At 40.3% G+C, this 24452-nt stretch overlaps 1 protein-coding gene across 1 annotated transcript in view; it reads right to left on the reverse strand.

The window, feature by feature from the left end:
* The window catches only part of LOC109933977 (proto-oncogene tyrosine-protein kinase ROS-like), a 99481-nt gene extending 75238 nt beyond the window's left edge, over window positions 1-24243 (reverse strand). Inside the window, exons 1-5 of the mRNA XM_048603359.1 lie at window positions 24149-24243; window positions 21844-21973; window positions 20510-20598; window positions 16454-16657; window positions 10526-10660 (exon numbers count right to left, since the gene is read on the reverse strand). Of these exons, the coding sequence (XP_048459316.1) occupies window positions 10526-10660; window positions 16454-16657; window positions 20510-20598; window positions 21844-21973; window positions 24149-24153 (563 nt within the window). The 5' untranslated portion in view covers window positions 24154-24243. The remainder of the gene's footprint in view (window positions 1-10525; window positions 10661-16453; window positions 16658-20509; window positions 20599-21843; window positions 21974-24148) is intronic.
* Window positions 24244-24452: the final 209 nt, after the last annotated feature.

Raw genomic sequence — 24452 nt, forward strand, 5'->3', positions numbered from 1 at the left:
ATTGCGCATTCTAAAAGTCTGCAGAATAGCAGCCAGAAGTCAAAGATTTGAATTTCTAACTTATAGCAAACCAGCCATAACAAATTTAGTTGCATAGCCGTGGAGCCAAAGTACTCAATCACATTCCTACTTCACACCCCAGCACTGACAGCCCCAAGTTCACTGGATATCAAGACAAAATATTAGGCTTTGGAAACAATTGCTTTTTATTGATCAATAATCTTACATCTTGTATTTTTTTTTTGAGGGAGGCGCTTTTGCTAACCAACATTACTGAGGGCTTTTTAAGAAACACACCCAGTTAAAGTTTATTTAATTGACAATAAAAAAAAGTCAACAAGTGTGCGTGTGAAAGGTCGTGCACACAGATGAGGATTTTATAGACCAGAAACAGATGGTAATGGTGTCAGGTCAGGTCTCTGACAGCATGCAACTGTAGGAGTAGCAAGTGATTTGGTGACACTGCTCATCATTTCAAAACTAGTAATTTACTTTATGGGGTTTTCCTAATTTTGTCCCCCTCCCAGTGAGTGCAAAGGGGCCGCAGCAGGGGTGTCAGAACATCGGCAACTTTTAAACGGCGACGATGAGGCAGCAGCCGCTGGTGCTGCTGCACTTGGTAGCCATATTGGTTGGCTTTTCACTTTCCTTCTCAAAGAGGAATGGGGGCATCCATTTAATTGAGATATCTAAGCCCCTTGTCGAGATTGCTCTCTGGATGATGGTGAGGGGCGCGGGGGGGAGTTTAGTTTTTCTACTTGTTCTTGGAGATAGGGGGCTAAGTGGTTAAACATTGAGAAATATTATTATTCTAGGGGTATTAAATGGCTGCTGGAGGATTGGGAAGAATGGTTTAGATAGCTTCTAGATAATGGGAGTCTGGTTAGATGGCTGCCGGATGATGGAGAGGAGGTGAGAGAACTCCCACAGAAGAGGGCAGGGGTAGGTGGTGTTAAGTAACTCCTGGATTATTTGGTGAGCAGATTATGATGGCTGCTGGCTGCCTCCATTAAATTTGGGCTCAGGTTCTGATGACCATTGGCACTGGGTGTGGGTGGAAATGCCAATGCAGTTGCCACTTCAAGTCCTACCTCAGGATGCAGAGGTGCCAACAGCTCCCCCCAGCCCCTCAATTACATCACGAGTCAGTGCAAGGTCACATTACAAACAGAGGGCAAAGAGGAAGGACACATATGTCCATCTCCCCGCCAGCTCCTGAAAAATCCCACTCACAACGTCAACAATAATTTTGCTAAATCACCTTCGGTTGCCTCTTGGCTTGGAACCTACATTTTTCTGAAAAATAGTTTAAAACTTTGGGGAATATTGCAGAGTGAGTTAGAGAGTGATTGCTTCCAGGACTTGGATATAAATACAATGATGAGACAGGAGATACAAAACTGATGAGAAGAAAGTTCTTTCCAAAGCTGCACCGCAAAACGGTCTGCAACAGCAGCGACAGAAGTCTCCTCCATGTACACAAGCCCATGTTTAGTCCATTTTTCCTGCCTCTGGGTGCAGGGTTCAAATTCTATTTCAGACAGCCCTTATAAATAATAACCAATGCTCTGCTTCCTGTGTGGGCTTCAGCAGAAGCTTCATGGTTAGTGAGAGAGTGAGGATATTGCCCCATACGCTCTCAATATCTTATTAAATCTTGGCACAGTGGGGCCTGAAAACTAACATTGCAGCTCCTGTGTCCAGCGAAGTCTTCCACTTCAATATCACTGACCAGAATTTCTGATCAGCATTCTTAATTTCTTCTGAAAATTCTGCAGCTGGGCTTTCATTATTTCCTCTTTCACGGACTCTACATTATTAGAAGCTTGCACTTGTCTTTGAAAGGTACTTACTGATCTACAATACCCTCTAAAATGGATCTGTTTTTCTGTTTGCCCCTGCTGGACATTCTTCCCTACAATGTGCTTTTCTCACACTGCACATCAAAAAACGATAGAACTACTGTATCATGTTCTTTCAGGTGTTTTAGTGGTTTTGTCATATGATTTCTAGAGAAGGGCTATCCAGTTTTGGTCGGACCACAAAACACCCCTTCTGAAGCCTCAGAGATTCTCTATAGAACGCCCTGATTCTGCCCTCTGTTTAGTTTGCTTTGAGTAATTCGTGGCCTGTCAGATCTTCCTTTCTTTGTATGGGGTCCGATAAAGCACAATTGAATATACCAACAACTATCGCTATGTGGACCAACACATCTCCACAGCCACAACCAAGCACTAGTGTGAAAAGCTCATTTATAAACGTGTCAGCGTGACATGCCACCCTCCGTTGTGACTACCCTGGTTGGACCTCACTTTCTCAATTATTAATCTTTTCTTCAGACTGAACAAAATGTCAAATGCTGTTAATATCTCAAATGCACCAAAATCTTGTCAACGCCTTGCCTTGCCAGGATATCATCTGCTGCTGGGTCTGTGACATATGAGAATGCCGTGATCTGGTGATTATGAGCCTTTGTTTGCAATCTGCAGGGTGCTCTGTACCTCCCAAAGGAGTTTCTAAAGCTCTCATGTCTGTCCTTGCTGCAGGCTTGTAATGTTCCTGAGTTGCTGGAGGAGTGGCAGTGGTTGTTCTGTGGGTGTCAACATCTCCAGTTAAAGTACTTTGTGGTTCCTGCATTGTTCCGCTTCTGTAGGCTGTTTTTCTTCTAAGGTCTACCTGGTCTCAAAGTCTTTTCTGCTTCCTTCACCAAGAATATTAAAAAAAAGAACAAAAAAGAAGTAGTGAAGGATCGCTTTTTTTTGTTCTTTTTATATATTTGATGATTTTAGATTGGCATCTGTGTGTTTTCAATTGGCATCAGTTGCTTTTAACCACTGGCTGCAGTGCTGCCACCATGGTTTAGGTTCGGGGTGACAATAGAAGGGACTTCTGCTGCCACAGTCTGGTCTGCACTTTTTGCCTGCCTTGATTTATCCCAGTCCCCTTCACGCTGGTTCAGTTGGTAAACATTGTCTGCTCTACTTTTGGGGTGGCCTGGTGGCTCACAGCACCAGGTACCCTGGCTCAATTCCATCCTCAGGCAACTGCCTGTGTGAGTTTCCTCTGCGTGCTCTGGTTTCCTCCCACAGTCCAAAGATGTGCAGGTTGGGTGGAGTGGCCATGGGAAATGCAGGGTTACAGGGATGGGGAAGCGATATGGGTGGAATGCTCTTTGGAAGGTTGGTATGGACTCGATGGGTCAAATGGCCTGCTTCCACACTGCAGGAATTCTATACATTACCAGTAATCTGGAGTAAAGTAATTCCAACTTTTAATTTGCACTGTCTACTACTCTCATTTTAGTTAGAATCATGTTCCTCTAAATGCAAAAGTGTTGCTTCCCTCAGTCTCCAGTTCAGACGGTCCTGCTGCCATCATGTTCACATCAGTTGCATCATTGACTACTTTACATTAACTACATACTCCACGTTAACCACTCCATCAGCTGGTCTCAAGGTGGTAATGGCCAAGGCAAGGAGAATTTGCATAGCACAAGGCTAACAGACTGCTCATTGGTTGACAAATCCTTACATTACTTCACAGTATTTTCCAAAGAAAGACTGTGAAAACAGAGAGAGAAAAAAAATGCTGTGTGCTGGGGTTTGTGTGGTTGCAATGCAGTTGACAACAATCATAAGCCTTCAGCATATTAGACTGAACAGAATCTCACAGAGCAGCCACAGAATGACTAGGATGAGATGAGTTAAAAATGCCAAACTATTTGCAAGGGGGTGTTCTTTTGAGGTTCGGACTGACTTTGTTGATATAACCTGGGAGTCCTTGATACTAACATGGAGTTCCCAACAGTGGAGAAATTCCGTTCCCTGATACCTTAACTTCAAAATACTTGCGCATCCACAGTAAATAACTGGTGACAAATAAATAGATCAAAATAACTTTCATGTGATAATATAGAAGCTATTGTGTGATTTTAAATCACTTCTATAGTCGGCAATTATTTAACAAACAAATGCAACTTCTCTGTGTAAACTGCCAAAGTAAAATCTCACCAGAACTCAATATCTGGGGGCACCGTGCTCAAGAAAAAAAAAAGAGAAGAATGCACCTGCTGGCTAACATCATTGGAAACTATAACAAGCAGGACCTTCCCATGTTCCCAACAAAGCTCGGGCATTGTGCCAGTTATTAAATCCAGCTACAGCCAGACAATTTGGTCTTTATTTTATTTTAATGTGGCACTAGACATCTCACATGACATTTCCAAATATGGAATTACACTCTGGGCTTGCTCTGATTGCTTGAAATGACTTAACTGCAATGGAATTACTAAAGAATGAATAATAGCAGCATGCACTACGATTGTATGAGCTTCTCAAAAATGCACATGTAACTGTATAACTTGCTTCCATACATGCTGCAAAAGGAGCTGAAAAACGAAGACTGTACGATGAAGTTTAATCTATTCTCACTTATCTGTGTAATGGTCTTTAACTGTAGCCTTATTTTATAATTCACAGATACGTGGTAACTCTACAAAAGATGCCAAATAATCTGTTTATTGCTGAATTGCAAATACAAACAAACCTTTTGAGATAGACACTTTTGAGTCCTTTTGTCCAGAACTGTACCTTTTGGAGTATTTTCACCCATTTCACTGACTTTTTCACAGTTTCTGAAATTCAGAAGTCTACATTAGCGTAGACGGTGTTTTACCCAAACTCTTAGCCTCCCTGGAGCATGCATCAATATCCTTGACATGTACAAACATTTCTGATAGTTGATCTTTGCAATGCAAAATTGGAATGAGATTATTTTCCATGTATTTCAAACATGATGTTGTGACCATAATTCAGTTTAAATGTGGACATTTGAGTGGAATTAATTTCAACAGGATGGTCAGTGGAAGTCTAAGCAACACAAAATAAGCATTGCCCACTTCATTCTGCAACAGATATCTCTAAATTGTGATATCCACCACCCACACAAAGTTCTCCCCAATTTATCATTGACTGCTACTTGCTTCCAACTTGAAAGGTACATGATGTTGAATTTTAGACAATGATCCTCTTCTACAATGATAGACAATGAATGGATTACGGGGTCAAAGGGATTTCCTTAGTTTTTGCCATAAAATAGCTCTGCACTGTTTCACAAACAGAAAAGCTAGAAATGAACGCAATCAAGATCACAGCAGCAGCTGGTTCTAAAAACTCTAGTAACAGTGAGATTTAAAGTAGAGAAATTAATACTCCAGCTGTTCATTTGCTTCTGAGTGTGCATTGTCTTTTCAGAACCTGTCATAGTAACAGGTAACAAAACTGAAATTCTACTTAACGTTGTGCCAGTTAAAATTGAGAAGCACGTTTTTTACAATTTTGTTTGAGGTGGTATAAAATGGAAACATAATGGAATTCATTTCTTAAAAAGGCTTCATATAGTTTGGATGCCCTCTGCTGGGCAGCATGTAAAGTGTACACAACTGTTTTGGCATGCACTTGGGCCCCCTGACCAACTGTAGGCTCCAGTGTGAGACAGAACACTCCTCAACCTTGGTTCAAACCCAAACCCACCGACACTGTTCCAAATCCCAGGGGCAACCTCTGTGTAAGTGGAGCAGGCACTTGCCAGCTGCTCGTGCCCGTCCCTATTTGTCTGGCAGACTGTGGGACAATCCAACAGGTACTTAGTCAGCAGTGCCCTCAAAGCTCGAGGCTGAGGAAAGCGCTGCATGTTATTACAACTTACTCTGAGCAGAGCTCCCTCAGGTAGCTCAATAATGTCATCATGTGCACACCAATAAAACATGGGTGCGAGGAGTGAGTGGGGTAGCGAGTGCTGGTGTGTGGGAGGGGGTGGGAGGGTGAGTGTGTGAGAGGACCAGGCAGGTGAGTCTATGAGAGTATTGATGTGCAAATGGTGAGGTGAGTGGGGAGGCAATTGTGTCTGTGCGGAAAGAGTGGGGCGCAGGGAAATGGGTCATAAGCCACAGGCCTGGGGTGGTGGGGGGGGGGGGGGGTGTGGGGGTGGCAGGTGAACAGAATCAGGGGTTGGCACAGAAGTGGACAGCAGGTGGCAGGTGGACAGGGGGGCATCCGTGAAGTGAATGAGAGCCCTGGAATTTTAAGGCTGGTGGTCAACAGAAAGGAAGGTTACAGGCGTTAGACCTAAGATTTCTTTTAGATATTTTTATTTTGTCATTGTGTTTATTTCAAGTTCTGCTTCAAAGCTGGGAGGAGGAACAAAGTGTTGTGATCTGATTTTCTAAGGTGCAGATGGGTGATGGAGCAGTAGGCGTCTTTGATGGTTCTGCAGCAACGGTCAGGGATGTTCAGCTTCCTGGTGAGGCAGGATACACGTTGGTGATATTTTGGTACCACCCTCTTGAGGTTGGCTTGGTTGAAGCCATTGGCCACGATGAATAAGGCCTCGGGAAATTTCATCAATGCACTTGTAGCTGTGTAAATTTCATCCAGAGCATTGTTCACTTCCACCTGGGGTGGGATACAGACTGCTGTCAGGATGGCGGAGGTGATGTACACGGCCGGTAGTAGAGATGGCACTTCACTAAGAAATTCAATGTCAGGGAAGCCGTAACTCACCATAGACACCATGTCTGAGCACCAGGAGGGGTTGATTAGGAGGCTCACCCCACTGCCCCTTACCTTACCCAAGGACACCATGCGGTCCACATAATGTATGGAGACACCTTCAGCTTGAAAGGCACAATCAAGTGTAGGACTGAGCCATGTCTATGTGAAACAGAGCACACAGCAGTCTTTCAGTTCTCTCAGGAAGTTAAGGCTAGTTCGAAGTTTGATCATAGATCACAGAATTCCTACAGTGTGGAAACAGGCCCTTCGGCCCAACAAGTCCACACTGACCCTCAGAGCATCCTACCCAGACCCATCCCCCTATAACCCACCTTATCTACACATCCCTGAACACTACGGGCAATTTAGCATAGCCAATCCACCTAGCCTGCACATCTTTGGACTGTGGGAGGAAACCGGAGCACCCAGAGGAAACCCACGCAGGGTCTAGGCCCAAAACGTCAGCCTTCCTGCTCCTAAGATGCTGCTTGGCCTGCTGTGTTCATCCAGCTCTACACCTTGTTATCTCAGACATGGGGAGAATGTGCAAACTCCACACAGACGGTCGCCCAAGGGTGGAATTGAACCCGGGTTCCTGGTGCTGTGAGGCAGCAGTGCTAACCACTGTGCCACAGTGCCGCCCAAGTTCATCCATCTTGTTTTCAATAGCTTGGACGTTTGCCAGGAATATGCTGGAGTAGGGATACTAGAAACCACATTGAAACGACATAAGGACCAGCGCAGAAATTAGTACAGTGCTGGTCTGAGGCAGTGGAAGAGCTTCTGCAGGACTGCTTGGAATCAGTGGACTGGTCTATGTTCAAGAATTTGGGGGCCAACCTAAACAAATACGCCACCACCGTCATGAGCTTCATTAGCAAGTACGTAGAGGACTGTGTGCCAAAGAAGTCAATCTGTACATCCCCCAACCAGAAACCATGGATGAGCCAGGAAATTCACTGCCTTCTGAAGGCCAGTCATGCGGCGTTCAAATCAGACAATCCAGACCGTTACAGAAAATCCAGATACAACCTCCATAAGGCCCCTATCTGCATCAAAGGTGCTGAGATGGAGAGGGTTTAGAATGTCAAGTTCCTGGAAGTGACGATAACCAACAATCTGCCTTGGAACTCTCACTTAGATGAACTGTCAAGAAGGCAGAACAATGCCTCTTCTTCTTCACAAGAGTGAGGAAATTTGGCATGTCCATAAGGACTCTCACCAACTTTTACAGGTGCACCATAGAAGGCATTCAATCTGCATGCATCGCGGCTTGATATGGCAGCTGCTCTGCCCAGGACCATAAGATACTACAGAAAGCTGTGAACACAGTCCAGACCATCACGGAAGCCATGCTCCCAGCCATTGACTCCATCTACACTTTTTGTTGCCGTGGAAAAGGAGCCAACATCAAAGTCCCCTCTCACCTCAGTTATAATCTCTTCCAACCTTTCCCTTCAGGGAGAAGATACAAGAGCTTAAACACACGTACCAACAGGTTCAAGAACAGCTTCTTCCCTGCTGTTATTAGACGGCTGTACGGACCTCTCAAATTTCAAATCTAATTTCAGATCTTGCTTTTGTATACCTCATGTGCGACAGTAACTTTGTATGCTTTACTCTGTTCACCCGATGGTCTGTACATCCTTGCACATTATAATCTGCCTGTACTGCACGCAAAACAAAACTTTTCACTGTGCTTAGATACATGTGACAACAATAAATCAAATCAATTTCATCTTAAGTTCTTACTACTTGTGCCATGGCTGCTCCTCATTTACAACATCCGTTGTAATCGGGACTGAAGAAGACCTAGAAGGGCACTCTGCCTTCTAGCTACATTCAATCATGGGAGAGAAGTTCACCAAGATATGAGCATCACCATTGATGAAAGGAGGAAAGAATGCATATTTACCTTTATAACCCACTTACAGAGTCATAGAAACAGACCCTTTGGTCCAACTCATCAATGCTGACTAAATATCCTAGATAAATCTAGTCCCATTTGCCAACATTTGGCGTATTATCCTGCTAAACCTTTCCCATTCATATACCTATCCAGATGCCTTTTAAATGTTGTAATTGTACCAGCATCTACCATCTCCTCTGGCAGCTCATTCCACATACAAAACACCCTCTGCATGAAAAAGTTACCCTTTAGGTCCCTTTTATATCTTTCCCCTCTCACCTTAAACCTATGCCCTCAAGTTTTGGACTCCCCACCCTTGGCTACGCACCCTATCCTTACCCCTCATAATTTTATAAACTTCAATAAGATCAGCCCTCAGCCTCTGATGCTCCAGGGAAAATAGCCCCAGCCTATATTGCCTCTCCCTATAGCTCAAACCCTCCAGCCCTGGCAACATCCTTGTAAGAGTTTTCTGAACGTTTTCAAGTTTCACAACACTCTTCCTACAGCAGGGAGGCCAGAACTGAATGCAGCATTCCAAAAGTGGCCTAACCAATGTCCTGTACAGCCCCAGTACGGCATCCCAATTCCTATTAAACTTCACCTGCCACTTCTCAGCTCACTTACCATCCCACCAGCATCTGCATCCAAAGGAATGTGAGCTACTGCTGCCATCATCTCCAGTCAGATTCCCGTCCCCTCCCTTGTCAGCATTCCACAGGGACCGCTTTCTCTGGGACACCATGGTTCCCTCCTCCTCCACTCCCAACACCTCTCTAAACTCCCACAGCACCTTCGCTTGCAATGGCAGTAGATGTAACACCTGCCTGTTTACCTCCTCCCTCCTCACCGTCCAAGGCCCCAACACAGCTTCCAGGTGAAGCAGTTCATTCAATCTTAGTCTATTGTATTCGCTGCTCACAATGTGGTCTCCTCCTGGGGAGACGAGAAATATGCTGGGTAATCACTTTACAGAACACAAAATGACCCCAAGTTTCCAGTTGCCTGCCACTTCACGCACCACCACGTTCGCATACCAACATTTGTCGCAGGCCTGAGGCAGTACTCCAGCAAGCCCCAGCACAAGCACAAAGAACAGCATTTCATCTCTCTCAGGGACCTTACAGCCCACAGGGCTCAACATAAAGTTCAATAACTTTAGAGCCTGATTATGTCGTTCCATGTTTTTTATCCACCCCACTCCCAGGTTCTATTATGACATATGTTGTTTTCAGCACAGCCTACACATTCTTCCCTACTCTCAGCTCTCATCATCACTTATTCAGCTTCTCTTCTGTCCTGGCTTACTATTGTATGTCCATCTCTTTCATATCTCTTTCATATCTCTTTCTCTGTGCTCAATCTCAATTTATCCACTCACCTTGCACCCACCCACCATCTTGATCTTCAGCATAAATGCCACTTTTTCCTTGCTGCCAACGATTCTGATGAAAAGTTTACCAGACTCTAAACATTAACTCTGCTTTCTTCCCACAGATGCTGCCAGACCTGTTGAGTTTCTCCAGTAATTTCGGTTTTTGTTTCAAATCTCCATCATCTGCACCTTTTTTGTTTTATATCAATGGTTATGGCACCTAACAAACCTGAAACTTCTGTCAGTTAATTTGTCATGTTCCTGTATATTGTAACTGCTTATAAAACAGCAAGACCCTCACTGAGAGTCCCCGCTATATCTATATCTCACTTTTATTTCAACCACAAAAATTAACTTAGGGCTTCACAGGAAGTAAAAGATAATTGATAATTTTCTACACAGATCTGCACATGTCTCAAGTGAGAGATCAGTGAAAAAGAGGGCAAGTAAAATGTCTCCCCAAAGCACTATGCGAGACTCGCTGCAAATCAACTTAAATTCTTGTGTCCTATTTAGCAGGCCAGAACCTACTTAAAGCTCCAAGAACTCAACAAGTGCATGCTTTGAGTAGAAAAGCTCTATGTTTGCAATTCACCACACAGATTGCCATTACTCATACTTTCTGAGCACAGTTTCAGAGCCAATACGAGTTTTTAATATAAAATATGCTTTAAACATAATGATACATACACATTTTCTGGACAATTTCTTGGTTTCTCCAGTCTCCCTCCTGTTCGAACGAAGTGCAACACCTCCAGGTTAGTACGAGCTGGGTAAGGCTGCTGCCCTAATGTCATTACTTCCCACATTAAGATACCAAAAGACCTGGAAAGTGATTTGAAAAAAACATTTCGGAATAAATAAACCACCAAAAATATTAGTCTAATCGTTTGTCGGAGTTAATTTCTCATACAACCAGAGTAAAGCAAATCTTTAACACTGTCAAACTTTATGCCTGGTTAAGGAACAAATTATTCTTTAATCTAAAAGTCAGGCAACTAGGATTTCATCTCTCCTTTTTATCTCTGGATATATCTTTAAGTTTTCTGTAGGCCAACATCAGAAAAATGAAACAAAGCTTAACTATTTGATGTGAGGTGTTTTCCCACTTTGTTAAAATGTTGCACACAACCCATTCAAAGTGCATACACACAACTGGCATAAAACAGTGTCAGTGTATATTGAAAAATAGGCATTTCCCCATGCCATAATGCACCATTCCACATCCTCATTTTCACACTTCTGCTTCATGACAACTTGAACCTGTATTTGTTGCTGTATCAAATTGTTCCCATGTTTCATGAAATGAGATTGGGGCAAAGAGGAAAAGGAAGAAAACAAAAAGAGAATTAACTCAGCACTTTTAGAAATCAATATTGAACTCTACTGTGTGATTTACAGACTTAATGCTGGTCCATGAATTGGGTTTTTACTGACCCTAAGCATACACCTCACTAATACCAAAACTTCACTTCACTGAACACCTCTGGACGAAAAACAGATTACCAAACAAAAAAGAAAAGTTAGTCAATGATTAGATACTTAAAGACAGACCTTCAGCTTTGATATAGTTTGGTTTAATGCACCTTGATATATTGCATTTTGTTTCTATCCATATAATGAGGCATGGAACATACTTTAATTCTACAACTAAATATTTATTTTTTGGGTCACTTTCTTCAAATAACTTAATTGCCCCCACTTTAGGTCATCCTTCCTGTACACCATTACGAAATGACAATGGTAGACAGCTGGCCTGTTAATACGTGACCAGCTGTTGGATGGTTTACAGTAGCCATCCGATTATTTCCTTTCTCCCCTCCCCCACTTAGTACGAGCAAAATCCTTAACCCAATCCCTCGTGGCCAAGCTCAGACCAGAAGTCTGAATGCGGAAAGTGCCAGGGCTGTACTTACCACTTTGCAAATTTGAAAGCTCTGTTTTCAAATTTGCAAAGTGCTTTTCCTCTACTTGCCACTTTTTTAAAATAGTTTAGTGTCAGTGGGAGATACCTTGTAGCATCCCTGCCTCTGTGCCAGAGGCTCTGGGTTCAAGGCCCAAGGCAGGATTTGAAGGCCACAGGAGGAGATGTGTTCAGAATGTCACCAAAGAGGTTGGTTACCAGCCTGTAAATTTTTCCAATATTCCTGATGGCAGGAAGCAAGAGTGGAAAAGTTTCTGGGCCTGCCATTTGACTGAAGGCAACAGCAAACCAAGCATGATCATGGGCCAATTCAATGGACGTTCATGATCACTAATGCCCTCTTAATGGCTGTTACCAAAGGAAGAGTGTGATGAAATATGTACAATACACTTTTTTTTTGCAGATTATGATATAGGTTGATGTTGTGCAGGGCACTTTTATAGGTCAAAAAGTATTTCTGAAACACTGACCTAAAGGCATCAGCTCCAAGATGACTTATGACTTCAATCAATTGTATGATTGACTCCTGTTGTGTTAACAGAATAAAATATCAATGCTTTTAACTTTATGATAGGTAGCATAAGGAGTCTTGACTTCAGTTTAGAAGAAAACAAGTGAGTTTAGTTCAAATGAGAATAAGGATTTCCCCTTAGCAGCACTTTTGTTTTGCAGTTCAGTGGAAGGAAGGCAGTAGCAGTGTTTTTTTTTTCTAGTATATGAAGCTTCCAAGCCTGGAGCACTTGGGATAAAATCTTCCAGTTAGTAGAATTGAGAAAGTTTAGGCCATCACAATTGTGAAAGGTTAATTGCCAGACCAAAAAAGTCTTTTTAGTGTAAGAGAATGAAACTGGAAGGAGCTAGTGAAGGACAAACTTAGAAGCATTGAGAGAGGACTGTAGTTTCTCTAGGCTTGAGTCTATGTAAGGGTAGTTATGCATGTAGCTGAACTAAAGGGGAACTTTATTTTACTGTTTAAGTCAAGGTATTTCTGAACCATCTTTTATACCTGTATTGCTTATTACTGTAGTTATATGGCTACAAAAATGATTTTTTCTCCTTTGTGTAATAAGCTTATGTTCTGCATCTAGAAGAACATTGACAGACTCACGTGAATATATCTCAGCGAGGACCACCAGGCTAACCAAAAAAAAAAGAATAATATGATCTATCAAGCCAGCTTTCATCCTGAGCTCTGACGTGTTCAGTATTACAATCAGCTATGATAATCCAGGATTATAACAAGTGTCAATGGCCTCCAGGTGACTTGGTCCACACATTGGTCAGTACGCTACATCAGGCACCTTAAAGCAGCTGGGTTATGACAACATCAGTTACCCTCCTGTCTCATGCGTGTGCATCATTAACCAGCAATCAGCACTGCTTTCCAGCAAGCAGTTTCATTAACAATGTTAGTCCAATTTTACTAGTATTCTACAATGGTACTAATTTCAGTGACCACATCAATATATTGCTGGTCAATTATGTAGTATCCCCATGGAAACCAATAAATATTAATTTTCAAATCTCTTGTTTTATATCCAGGCAGTCAATTTTCCATCTATTTCTAACAGTTCTTAATGAGGATTTTGTTTTCCTTTGACCAGAGCCAATATAAAATTGGACTTTACTAGCCACGTTTTTAATGGGAGTGGGTGGGCTTGGAAGAGTGGGCACAAGAAATTTCATCTTAATCTCAGAGACCAAGGTGATATACATATCTGCAGTTATGACACAGTTCACATAATATTTTACTCTGTAGAGGGTACAAAATTTCAGGTTGTTTCTTACTCAAATCAGGACATAAGAAAGGTCTAAAGCATATTTTATGCCTGGAAAGAATGATTCAGAATACTCTTACAGTTGTTACACCAACTCACTTCCCCCAGTAGCAGAGAAAAAAATCAAAACCCAACTGCGGAGATTTTTGGTTCAGGCCTAAAAGGAATACAAAAGCAAACTGGACCTGTCCATGATAACTGGCAGGAGGTCCAAGCCCACTTCAGACTTTAGATGTAATTTAACATGATCCTAGTAGGCTCCAGGTGTCAAATTGGAATGGAAAGTCACTGTAAAAGTCAGTGCTGAGACTAATGGTTCTGCAGCACCATCTGCGGGAATCTGGTAGAAATGCAGTCATGTAAAAATAATTTAAGTACATTAGCAATTGAGAAACTATATCACTTTCCAAAATTTATTTTAATTGATATGAAATCTGAAGTCTTTGCACCTATTGGTTGGAACAATGGTGTAAGGAACAATTTATCTTTTAGCAATAAATATTAACAATGGATAGAAGTTAAACATTTTTGGGGGTGTACTTCAGACAGATTATATTTTAAAAACTTGCTATATGGTAGTTATACAGCTGTAAAAATGATTCTTGCACATCTCAATGTACCACTGTTTGAACACTGTACTGCAGGTTAATTGCTGTAAACATTTGGTTGGCTGAGCACCATTTTATTTCAATCGTGACACTTCCAATTCCAAGTCAGAGATTTAAGAGTTCTCATTCCATTTTTGCATAAAATCTAGACCAGTTCTTCGATACAGTACCAAAACAGTGCTGCACTGGTGGAAGTGATGCTCTTAATGCTTGACATCCTTGGGAAATCCCAAAGTGTTTTATAATCAAGAATTCTCGTCACTTGTTGTAATGCAAAATGCACAGACAAAGACTCCACAATCTGCACTGAGGTAAAGAATTAGATAAATTGATCTGGAGATTCCGTGAGATGGCACCATTTTTTTGGCATAAACAGCACAAAAGCACAGAACATTTTCAGCACAGTTTGCATTGTGGACAAATCGAGGGTCTGTGATCAATTATGCTTAATTTACAAACATTGTACTAAAAATAGTCATAACCTCATGGGGTGAAATAATCAGCATAGGGAGCTTCCGCTAATAGTATCCATTTGCAGGACTTCAGCAGACATTACAAGTCAAGCTTAATCTTTAGGGTGCAAGTATACTAACAGTACATTGAGGGGTTTTGAATGAACTTCTGAAAAATTAAGGAACTAACTGTAATACCTTACTGAACTAGAAAGTGTGTATTTTATCATTTTCAGTAACTTAAAATTGGTTACTTGCAGGCGCTCTGATAAAAATCCTTATAACTGGTGATAAATCAATTTCTACCTGTACCAATAACATTTTACCAAGCTATCCCAATGAAATATATAAAGAAAAATTTTTAATGCAATTTTCATTACAAGTTACATTTTAAAATATGGGCTGATTGCACTGATGCTGAGCAGAGTTTACATCCAGCAATATGAGAACTGGTTTGAGTGGGAACTTGGTGGTCAGGGGGAATAAACACCTCAAAACTGATGCAATTTGGATAGAATCAAGTGCACCCAGAGTACTGTGTGTCATAACATATCTGAACAGGTTGATTCAAAAATATCTACCCAAAGTGGAGAGTCAATCTCCTTGGATTTTAGTCATATTTGTTAAAATAGCATCACCTGTTGGGCCTTAGCATAACTTCTCATTTGAAAGGCTCCACCACTGGAATTGTAGCCTAGATGTTGTGTTCCAGTCATTGAAATGGGACTTAAACCCACAACCTCCTTACCGAAGCTACCAGAGCCACAACTAACAGGCAGGAGTTTTCTGTTCACACAGTGTGGATCCATCTGTTCAGGTGGGAGACAGTCAACGTTCCACAAGCTCTCTTCAGACATTCTTCCCTCAAACACTTGTTATAACCCACTTAGGAAGCATCTTGATTCTCGAGTCCCACTACTCCAGGGTCACCGCAAGAGCTAATGATTGAATCAAAACGTGCAAAATCCCCACTTTACCCATTAATAGAATCAGCATAGACCACGTTCCTGGACTTAACAGAAATTACTACTCATTACAAATGAGTAAAATTTGATCACAATTAAATAGCTATGAAGAGTCCACACACGGCTCTAATGATTAAAATTCTAAACACCTACACACACACATGCCTGCACCTGCACCCGCACCCACACCCACAGCAGCAATCCACAGAGTTCGCTGAGATGATATTTTTGCTTGCCAGGACTTCTTCATTGTCTTTCCTTCACACTCTTTTCACTTCTTCGCACAAAGCACAAGCAATTGGTACACTAACTGAAACGTCTCTTGGTCACTAGTTAAGAGCCTCAGCTTACACACTACCCCACCTTCCAGAGATCAAAAGGCTTCTCAGTATATTAAATCACACCAACAAGCTGTTCAGCAGCCCAGGAAATGAAGTTGTCATCAGCCTGATGGCCTTTGCCCTCCGTGACTGGTCACAATTGCACAATCCAATCAGCTACCTACTACCAGCCAATCTCACTTTGCACACACACCTCTCACTACTACGCCATCTATTTACGTCTGTCTCCCTTACTTGCCATGCAACAGTACATACATGAATTACAGTAAGTTTCAATAATTTTAAAGTGCAGCAATTCTTTCCACAATCTTTGATTTTAAAGCAGTGCCTTCTCCTTTTCAGTCCCCCATCAAAAGTACAGAAAACAAAATCATACAGTCCTTACACTCCATCAAAACATAAAATTCACAGATCATTTTTCTCATTGCTGGATGCATGATCTTGCAGACACTACATATCACTATCTGCGAAGCATAGATGAATTTGGCAGACATGATCAGGCACTACAAACACATTATGATTGAATTATTAGCATGAAATATTTACATACCAAACATCGGACTGATTTGTGAACATGCCATCAATTAAGCTCTCAGGTGCCATCCATCTGACAGGAAGTAGCCCTTCTCCTTCCTTTCTGTAGTAATCATTCTTATAGATATCTCTTGCAAGACCAAAGTCTCCTATTTTCACCTTGCGATTTGTGGAGTTGTATTCCTTTATGGAAACTAAACAGTTTCTAGCAGCCAGATCCCTTTCCAAAAAAAAAACAAAGCCACAGCAGTTACTCAACAAAATATACAGTCTGCTAAAACATACCAACATGTAAATTCCCCCTAAAATATGCATGTTTGGTTTGGTCAATGAGCCACAAACAACTTGTTGAATGTCACATTTAGGATAGCAATGCTGACAAAACTTAATTAAATCTCTAAAGGGAAGTTGGTAGTTGATCATATACCATTAAGGCAGCAGAATGCAAGAGCGTTTTTTTTTAAGCAATACCAGAGGATGATGGTGGGTGGATCAGAATTAGAAACAGGCAGCCAGTTCAGATTTATATTTTTGGGGATACTAAAGGTGCCATTCTCTGCTTGATGGGGGGGGGTCAAAAATTGACCCCACAGTATTTTAATTTGTTTCGGATTCTTTCCCAACTACTGTTCATTCCTGGAAAAGCTCTGGTAGCGCCACGACTGAGTTATTTTTATTTTGTGATCTAAGCAATGTACTGGAGAAGTCTGCAGATTTTCCAGGCTCTGCAATCTATGTAATTATCATTGTCAGAATATGAGTACCATTTTTCTTCTGCTGCTTCCAAGAAAAGCAACTCCATAGTAACAGGAGTGACTCCAGTGTTACAGCTTTTACTGATTATCTTTTTCACCTGCACTCTTTGCTTTCTGATTTATAATTGCCACAATCAGCTGCTCTGATTCTTTCCATTTCAAAACTATTCATCAATTCAGCTCACTCTACACTATACACAAACATTATCTTGGGAAGCACTTAATCATTCAGCCCTTTGCTCCTCCTGTGTTATTTAATAGGATCATGTATGATCTCAGTATAGAAGGTATAGAGGAGGTTTTGCAGTGGTAGTGCACCTATCTTTGAGCCAAGAGTCTTGGGTTCAATTCCCACCTGCTCCAGAGATGTGCAATAGCATTCTTGAACAGGCTGATTAGAAAATATCTAAGGTCCAGAAGGGGTACGATAAAGCAAATAAAAGAAGCAAAGAGAGATTATACAAAGGAGGAAGTAAAAGGACGAATGGGACTTACGAAGGACCAAAAAGAGAATTTGCACCTTTGAAGATTTGGAGATTAGAAGCAAGGGGTCTTGGCTCAGGTACTCAATATCTTGCATTTTTCTTTACCAAGGAAGCAGATACTACCCAGATCATGGTGACAGGAGGGTGCAAAGTTGGTAAGAAGATCTTAGATAGATCCTTGTTCTTAAAGTTGATGAGACACTAGGACCAGATGAAGATGAAAAGAATACTAAATGAATTGAGAGTGAGAACTTCCAAAGGTTCAACAGGACATTGAGAAGTTCAGAAGAGTTTTACCAGAATGTTGCTGGGAATAGAGGGTTTAAATGGTAAGGAGAGGCTAGATAGCCTGGGATGTTTTTCACTGGAGTGTAGGAGGTTGAGAGGTAACCTTATAGAGGTTTATAAAATAATGAAGGGTATAGACAGCATGAATGTAAGTGTGTTTTCCCTAGGGTGGGTGATTTCAAGACTAGGGAGCATATTTTTAAGGCAAGTGGAGAAAGATTTAAAAGGGCATCAGGGAATTTTTTTTTTTTTTTTTTACACAGAGAGTGGTTCTTGTGTGGAATGAACTTCCAGAGGAAGTGGTGGATGCAGGTACAGTTACAATATTTAAAAGACATTTGGACAAGTACATGAATAAGAAATGTATGGAAGGATATGGGCCAAGCACAGGCACGTTAGACTAGTTTACTTTAGGTCGCCATGGTCTGGTTGGACCAAAGGGTCTGCTTTCATGCTGTATTACTCTACATTTGTGGAGTGGGAAGCTAAAGCTTCAAGCGGAGAAATGAGAGGCGATAGCTTTTGGAGTAAAGATCATCAAGACACAGTTTAAGCTAAAGAGCACTATTCTAAAAGGTGTGCAGGAGCAGAGGGATCTGGGTGTTACGTACACACGTCATGAAAAGGTGGTAGGGAACAGAGAGAGTAGTTATAAAGCATGCAGTAGTCAAGGCTTTATTAATAGGGTCACAGAATACACTTGCAAAAATGTAATGCTGAACTTACAAGACACTTGTTAGACCGCAGCTGGGGTATTGCGTACAGTTAGTCGCCACACTTCAGGAAGGATGTGAATGCATAGGTGAAAGTGCAGAAGGGAGATGATAGCAGTATTAATACAGAGTCCCAAAAAACATTCTGGGGACCTGGGTTTGAATATCACCATTGGAATTTTAATTTTATACAAATAAAGAAGTAAAAGGTTTAGTGTGGACTATGAAATGATTGTGGATTGTTGGAAAAACCCACCTGTTTCATAAATGTCTTTTTGGGACAGAAACTGCTGTCCTTACCCATTCTGGCCTACATGTGATTCCACACTCTTGGTAATGTGGTTGATGCTTAACTGCCCTCTGAGCTGTTAGCAATGGGCAATAAACACTGACCAGTCAGCAATGCCCACATCCCATCAATGATTTTTTTTTTTTTTAAAAGTTGTTTGTGAGAACGGCTCCAGTGATGTAAATAACACAGGGAGTCTGAAGAAGTTGGTTCTGTTTTCCTTTGAGGGGCAAAAGGCTGAGAAGAGATTTGACAGCTTGCAAAATTATGAAAGATCGGGACAAAATAGATAGAATGATGCTATTCCCACTTGTAAAAGGAGCAAGAACCAGAGAATGCAGATTTAAAGCAATTAGCAAAAGAAGCAAATGTGTTATGAGATGTGAAATGTTTCCATGCAGTGAGTAGTTAGGTTCAGAAAAGCACTGTCTGAAAGTGTGGTGTAGGTATCCACAAGGACGTTAGATTATTACCGGAATAGAAACAATGTGCATGGTTACTGGGAAATGGCATTAAATCTTAACAGTTTTTTAAAGACCCTGTGCAGACACAATGGGCTGAATGGCCTCCTTCTGCTTTGTAAGAGTTCTAAGATTCTGTAATTGTGGCCTCAGCTCCATTTTCCTGACTACTTCAGATACCCTTCGACTCCCTTGTTAGTCAAAAAAGCATCTTAAATAAGATACCAATGAGAATTGGGCTTAAAAAAAACATAACCAGATTGCTTCAATTCAATTAATCAGTGCTGAAAGGCCCTCATTGGACCTTAGTCTTATAAAAAATAAGCCATAACTCCAACACTTGAATCCTAATACCATCAATGTGAAAGGCACATTTCAGCAGATTGTCCAGTAAAACATTTAAAAAAGCATGCAAACTAAAGGGTAATGACAGAAAGAGAGTGAGTGAATCAACTAGTTATTTATCTTTTTCAAAAATTATTATTTTTCTTCTGGAATGGCATCTCATGGACTCAAAGCCTTCTGCAGAGGAGAAAGTCCTGAAATCTTCTTCTGTTCTCTTGGTGATTTCCTTAAAATTGTGCCATCTTTTTGCCACTCCACTGACCATTGGAAATAGGTTTTCACTACCTGCCAATTAATACTCTTCCCAATTGTGCACAAATCAGTCACCTTTTCTCAACCCTGACTGTTTGCCTGAAAATGCCCAAGGCCAAATTTCCACCATGGAGAAGATTTCCTATTTTCCAAGATTTTACAATTACTTACCTTCCACAAAGTTCGGAAAAGTAAACAAATTGATTTTAAAGATCTATTTTGTTTTCAAATTTTTTTTTTAGGCTGCATCATGGTTTGTATTTTCTCATAATTGATAGCCTTGTTATCAAGTTAGTTTTCAAAAATAACACATGGCTCTCATTAAGGCAAGTTCACTAATTAGGAAGTCAATCTAAAGTTGAGTTCTTTCACCGAAAACAGTGGCTTACATTTTGCTCATTAAGATTTAGGATAAGCTAACAAATCTGCCCAAATGTATTTGCAAAACATCGGCATTGAATTAGTAATACAAATGGTAACTTACCTGTGAACAAAATGCATTTTCTCAAGGTAAGTACAGCCTTTTGCAACATCCAGACATATATCTATAAGGTCACCCACACAGAGCAAGGGCTGATGAAAAAAAATAGAATGAGATTAATAGTTAATCTCAAAGCACTAATTATGAAGAAAAAAGATATTAAAATGCTGAACTTATAAGTCAAGTAGATGTAAAATAATAACAATTGGTGTTCTGTTTAATCAAAACTGGATAAATATCCACTTGTTTGCATATCCAAATGCCTGTGTAACAGCAAATCATAAGGATAAATAATGGAGTGGAAAGGATTTGTTTTCATTCTACATCATCATTTGGAATGAAGGTGATGATAGTTATGAAAGGCAGTGAGCTTGAAATACAGATGGACAATCTTATGTGGAAATTCCAAAATGATTTTCATATGTCTTTCATAAGGGATCAGTGAAATTTTATTTTTAAGAGGTTATTTTATCCTTAATATTAAAAAAAACTGAATTCCTGGCTATTTAAATCATGCACAATTAGAGTTTCTTTTTAAGGTTCACCAAGAATTGATCATATCAAGTTGATCCAAAAACCAGCAAAACAATAAAAATTCTCTCTCAAGTACAGTCAATAACCCAATTATCATATTATAACCCACTACACTTCTCACTTTCCAAAATCAATTTTTCAATTTACCGAGTAAACGAGAAATGCAATCCAGCACAAGTTTTTTGCAACTTTGAACCAGCTAAATATATTTGTAATCCAAACAGCATGAGCAAACAGTATGGAACCTCATTAACCAGTTACTCCATGCTTTATGTTGCTTCTTCTTAAAGCTCTTTCTACAGGTTCTGTTCTGTATGTCAGGCTTAAGTAAACACTATATAAATTGCAATTCAAAATACCCGAATGCTAAAGTCGGCTTGACTTTGTTCTGTAAATTACAAAATTAAGTAAGAGATTAACATTGAAAACATACAATCATAAAAGGGAAATACATGGTGTTATGGAAAGCTTGCCTGAAGATATGGGTTTGTAATGGTTTTATAAAAAGATGTTGAGAGAGTGAGAAGAGACAGAAATGAGTGGCAGGAAGGTGCAAGCAATTATGACTGAGGCAGCTGTAAAATTGCCTATTTTAGTTTAGAAATGTGATCAGCATTTGATTGCATGATTAGGGATTTTACTACCTGTTCATTGACAAATATCTTTTAGATTATACCGTGGTGAGAAGTTATCAAATTCATGTTGCTTATTTCCAAAACCACTAATGAAAAAGATCTGCAATGTTATTATTCATCTTCCAGCAATATAATGACAAGATTGTCAATTATTTCTGTCTAACCCACCTGAGACCCTCTAGCTCCTCGGAGATAACTGAGCAAGTCTCTTCCCTTCATAAGCTCCAGCAGCAAGAACTGTGGCTCATTCAGTAGGCATACACCCAGCAGCTTAACTATATGGGAATGATCAAAATGACTAAAAGAAAACAAAAGCTCACAATAAGAATTAAAGTTGCCGGAGTTATGAGAGCAGACATCTGCCAATGCAAAACACATCTAAAACAAAAGTAGTAATGAAAGACAACGATAAATTGTATTGTTTGTAAAAACACAAGAAAGAGGAAATTTGGAACAAAATCTTTATCCAGAGTTAATTTGAAGGAATCTTTTGTCAAAATGTTATCTTGGGAAAATTTGGCTCCATCTCTATGTACATAGTAAGATCAGCAAAAGTAATTGCTGTAGATAATGTAAAGTGTGAGTGTAGATAAGGCAAAATCAATTCCATACTTAGTTATCTCTGCCACTGAAAGTGGGCAGAGTCAATGTTTACATGACTTTATAGGCCAAACAACTGTATTTCAAAACTAAATGTATTTTGCAAATACATCTTACACATATAGGGTATGGATGAAGGAAGAACTGATTAATTTTTGATGAAGCTGTGGATCAAGATGGGTTTTCATTTGTTTCAACTAAAGTGGGGCAAGTTGATTTTAAGAGTGTTACAGGTTATTTTCACTGGAACACCATTGATTATTTAAGAAAGTTGTAAATTGTTTCGGTTACCATTTGTCAGAGATACCAACAGATGAACAGAGTTTTTAGAGCAGACTGTTAGATGCAAGGGGTAAAAAAAACCCTCAAGAAACAGTCATAGAGTCATACAGCACAGAAACAGACCCTTTGGTCCAACCAGTCCATGCTGAACATAATCCCAAATTAAACCAGTCCAACCTGCCTGCACTTGACCCATAGCCCTCCAAACATTTATTCATGTACTTATCGAAATGTATTTTAAACATTGTAACTGTGCCCACATCCACCACTTCCTCTGGAAGTTCATTCCACACACGAACCACGCTCAGCATTAAAAAAATTGTCCCCATGTCTTTTTTTTAAACCTTTCTCCTCTCACCTTAAAATTATGCTCCCTAGTCTTGAAATGCCCCACCCTACAGAAAAGACACCTGGTATTCACCTTATCTGTACCCCTGATGATTTTATAAACCTCTATAAGGTCACCAATAACCAATGAAAAACTAGAACACAGCCTATCCAGTCTCTCCTTATAACTCAAACCCTCAATTTCCAGCAACAGCCTGGTGAATCATTTCTGAATCCTCTGCAATGTAATAATATCCTTCCTATAATGGGAAGACCAGAACTGGACACAGTACTCTGGAGGAGGCCTCACCAGCGTCCTGTACAACCTCAAATAACATTCCAACTTCTATACTCAAAGGACTGAACAATGAAGGCAAGTGTGCTAAATGCTTTCTTAGCCACCATATCTATAAGTAATTGTGTCAACATTGAGTTAAAGAGATTGGCAGAGGTATGCACTGAGTGCCCTCTTTACTTTCAAGATGCAATTTCCACGTGCTAAAAAAGTCAGAATCTAATTGCACTTGTTTGTTAAGCACATTGTGACTAAAATGGAAATAAGTAAGAGAGAAAACCGAGATGTTTTGCATTTAATTGGCATTTTTCAAAGTCATTGGATGACTCAAAGAACTTTACAGCCAATTAAGTGCTTTTGAAGAGCAGTAACATCAGAAAACTGGATAAGAAGGCACAGCCCACTATTTCACTCAGGCACACATCAATATCAAACTCTAGGGAGGATTTCCATTTGGCCTAGTTATTGCAAAATCACAGATGTTTTATAAATAACACATTTAGAACTTTGATGCACCACATGTTCACAAGAACATTTCTTATACTTTTAAATAATCTGAGGAAAAATTTCAAATAACTTAACATTAGATCTGAACTTAAAGAAACTCCAAGTGAGGACAAGTTGTTTGCTTTCTTCAGCGAATGCCTTTAAGCAGCAGCATTGTATATCCTTCTGCTGCATATTTTGCCTCTGCTCCAACTCTCTTACTTTCTCTCTAAATACTTAATAGCACTTCTTCATTCATTACTTATTGGGACCTAAATCCTTTTGCAACCTTTCCTGTTCATAATCCCCAGCAGTTCCCAATCCCTTGCAGAATTTTGGGTTCTTGCACAGGTGTGAAATTGAAACACTCTGCTGTCAATATATAATCATGAAGTTATCCAACTAATTTCAATCCGCAGCACCTTTTCTCTTCAACGTTCGAAAAGCGTAAACATCTCACTCATTGCTTAACAGTAAACCTACCTCATTAAATAGGCCTCTTTGAGGAATTCAGATTTTTCATGATCAGTTGCCCCTTTTCTCAGAGTCTGGTAAGTAAATAAATATACTTTTGTGAAACTGCATTGCAATTTTGGCAAATAGCTTTCATCTTAATGTGAAGTTATTGATTTCAGTTGTGGCCTCTAAATACAATTGGTTTCTAAGATAGAAAAGAAATGTATTAGAGTGGAGACAACAAGGTGCAGAGCTGGATGAACACAGCAGGCCAAGCAGCATCATAGGAGCAGGAAGGCTGACGTTTCGGGCCTGGACCCTTCATCATTTT

Source organism: Rhincodon typus, chromosome 11, assembly GCF_021869965.1.
Source record: "Rhincodon typus isolate 14 chromosome 11, sRhiTyp1.1, whole genome shotgun sequence".
In the NCBI taxonomy this organism is placed as follows: Eukaryota; Metazoa; Chordata; class Chondrichthyes; order Orectolobiformes; family Rhincodontidae; genus Rhincodon; species Rhincodon typus.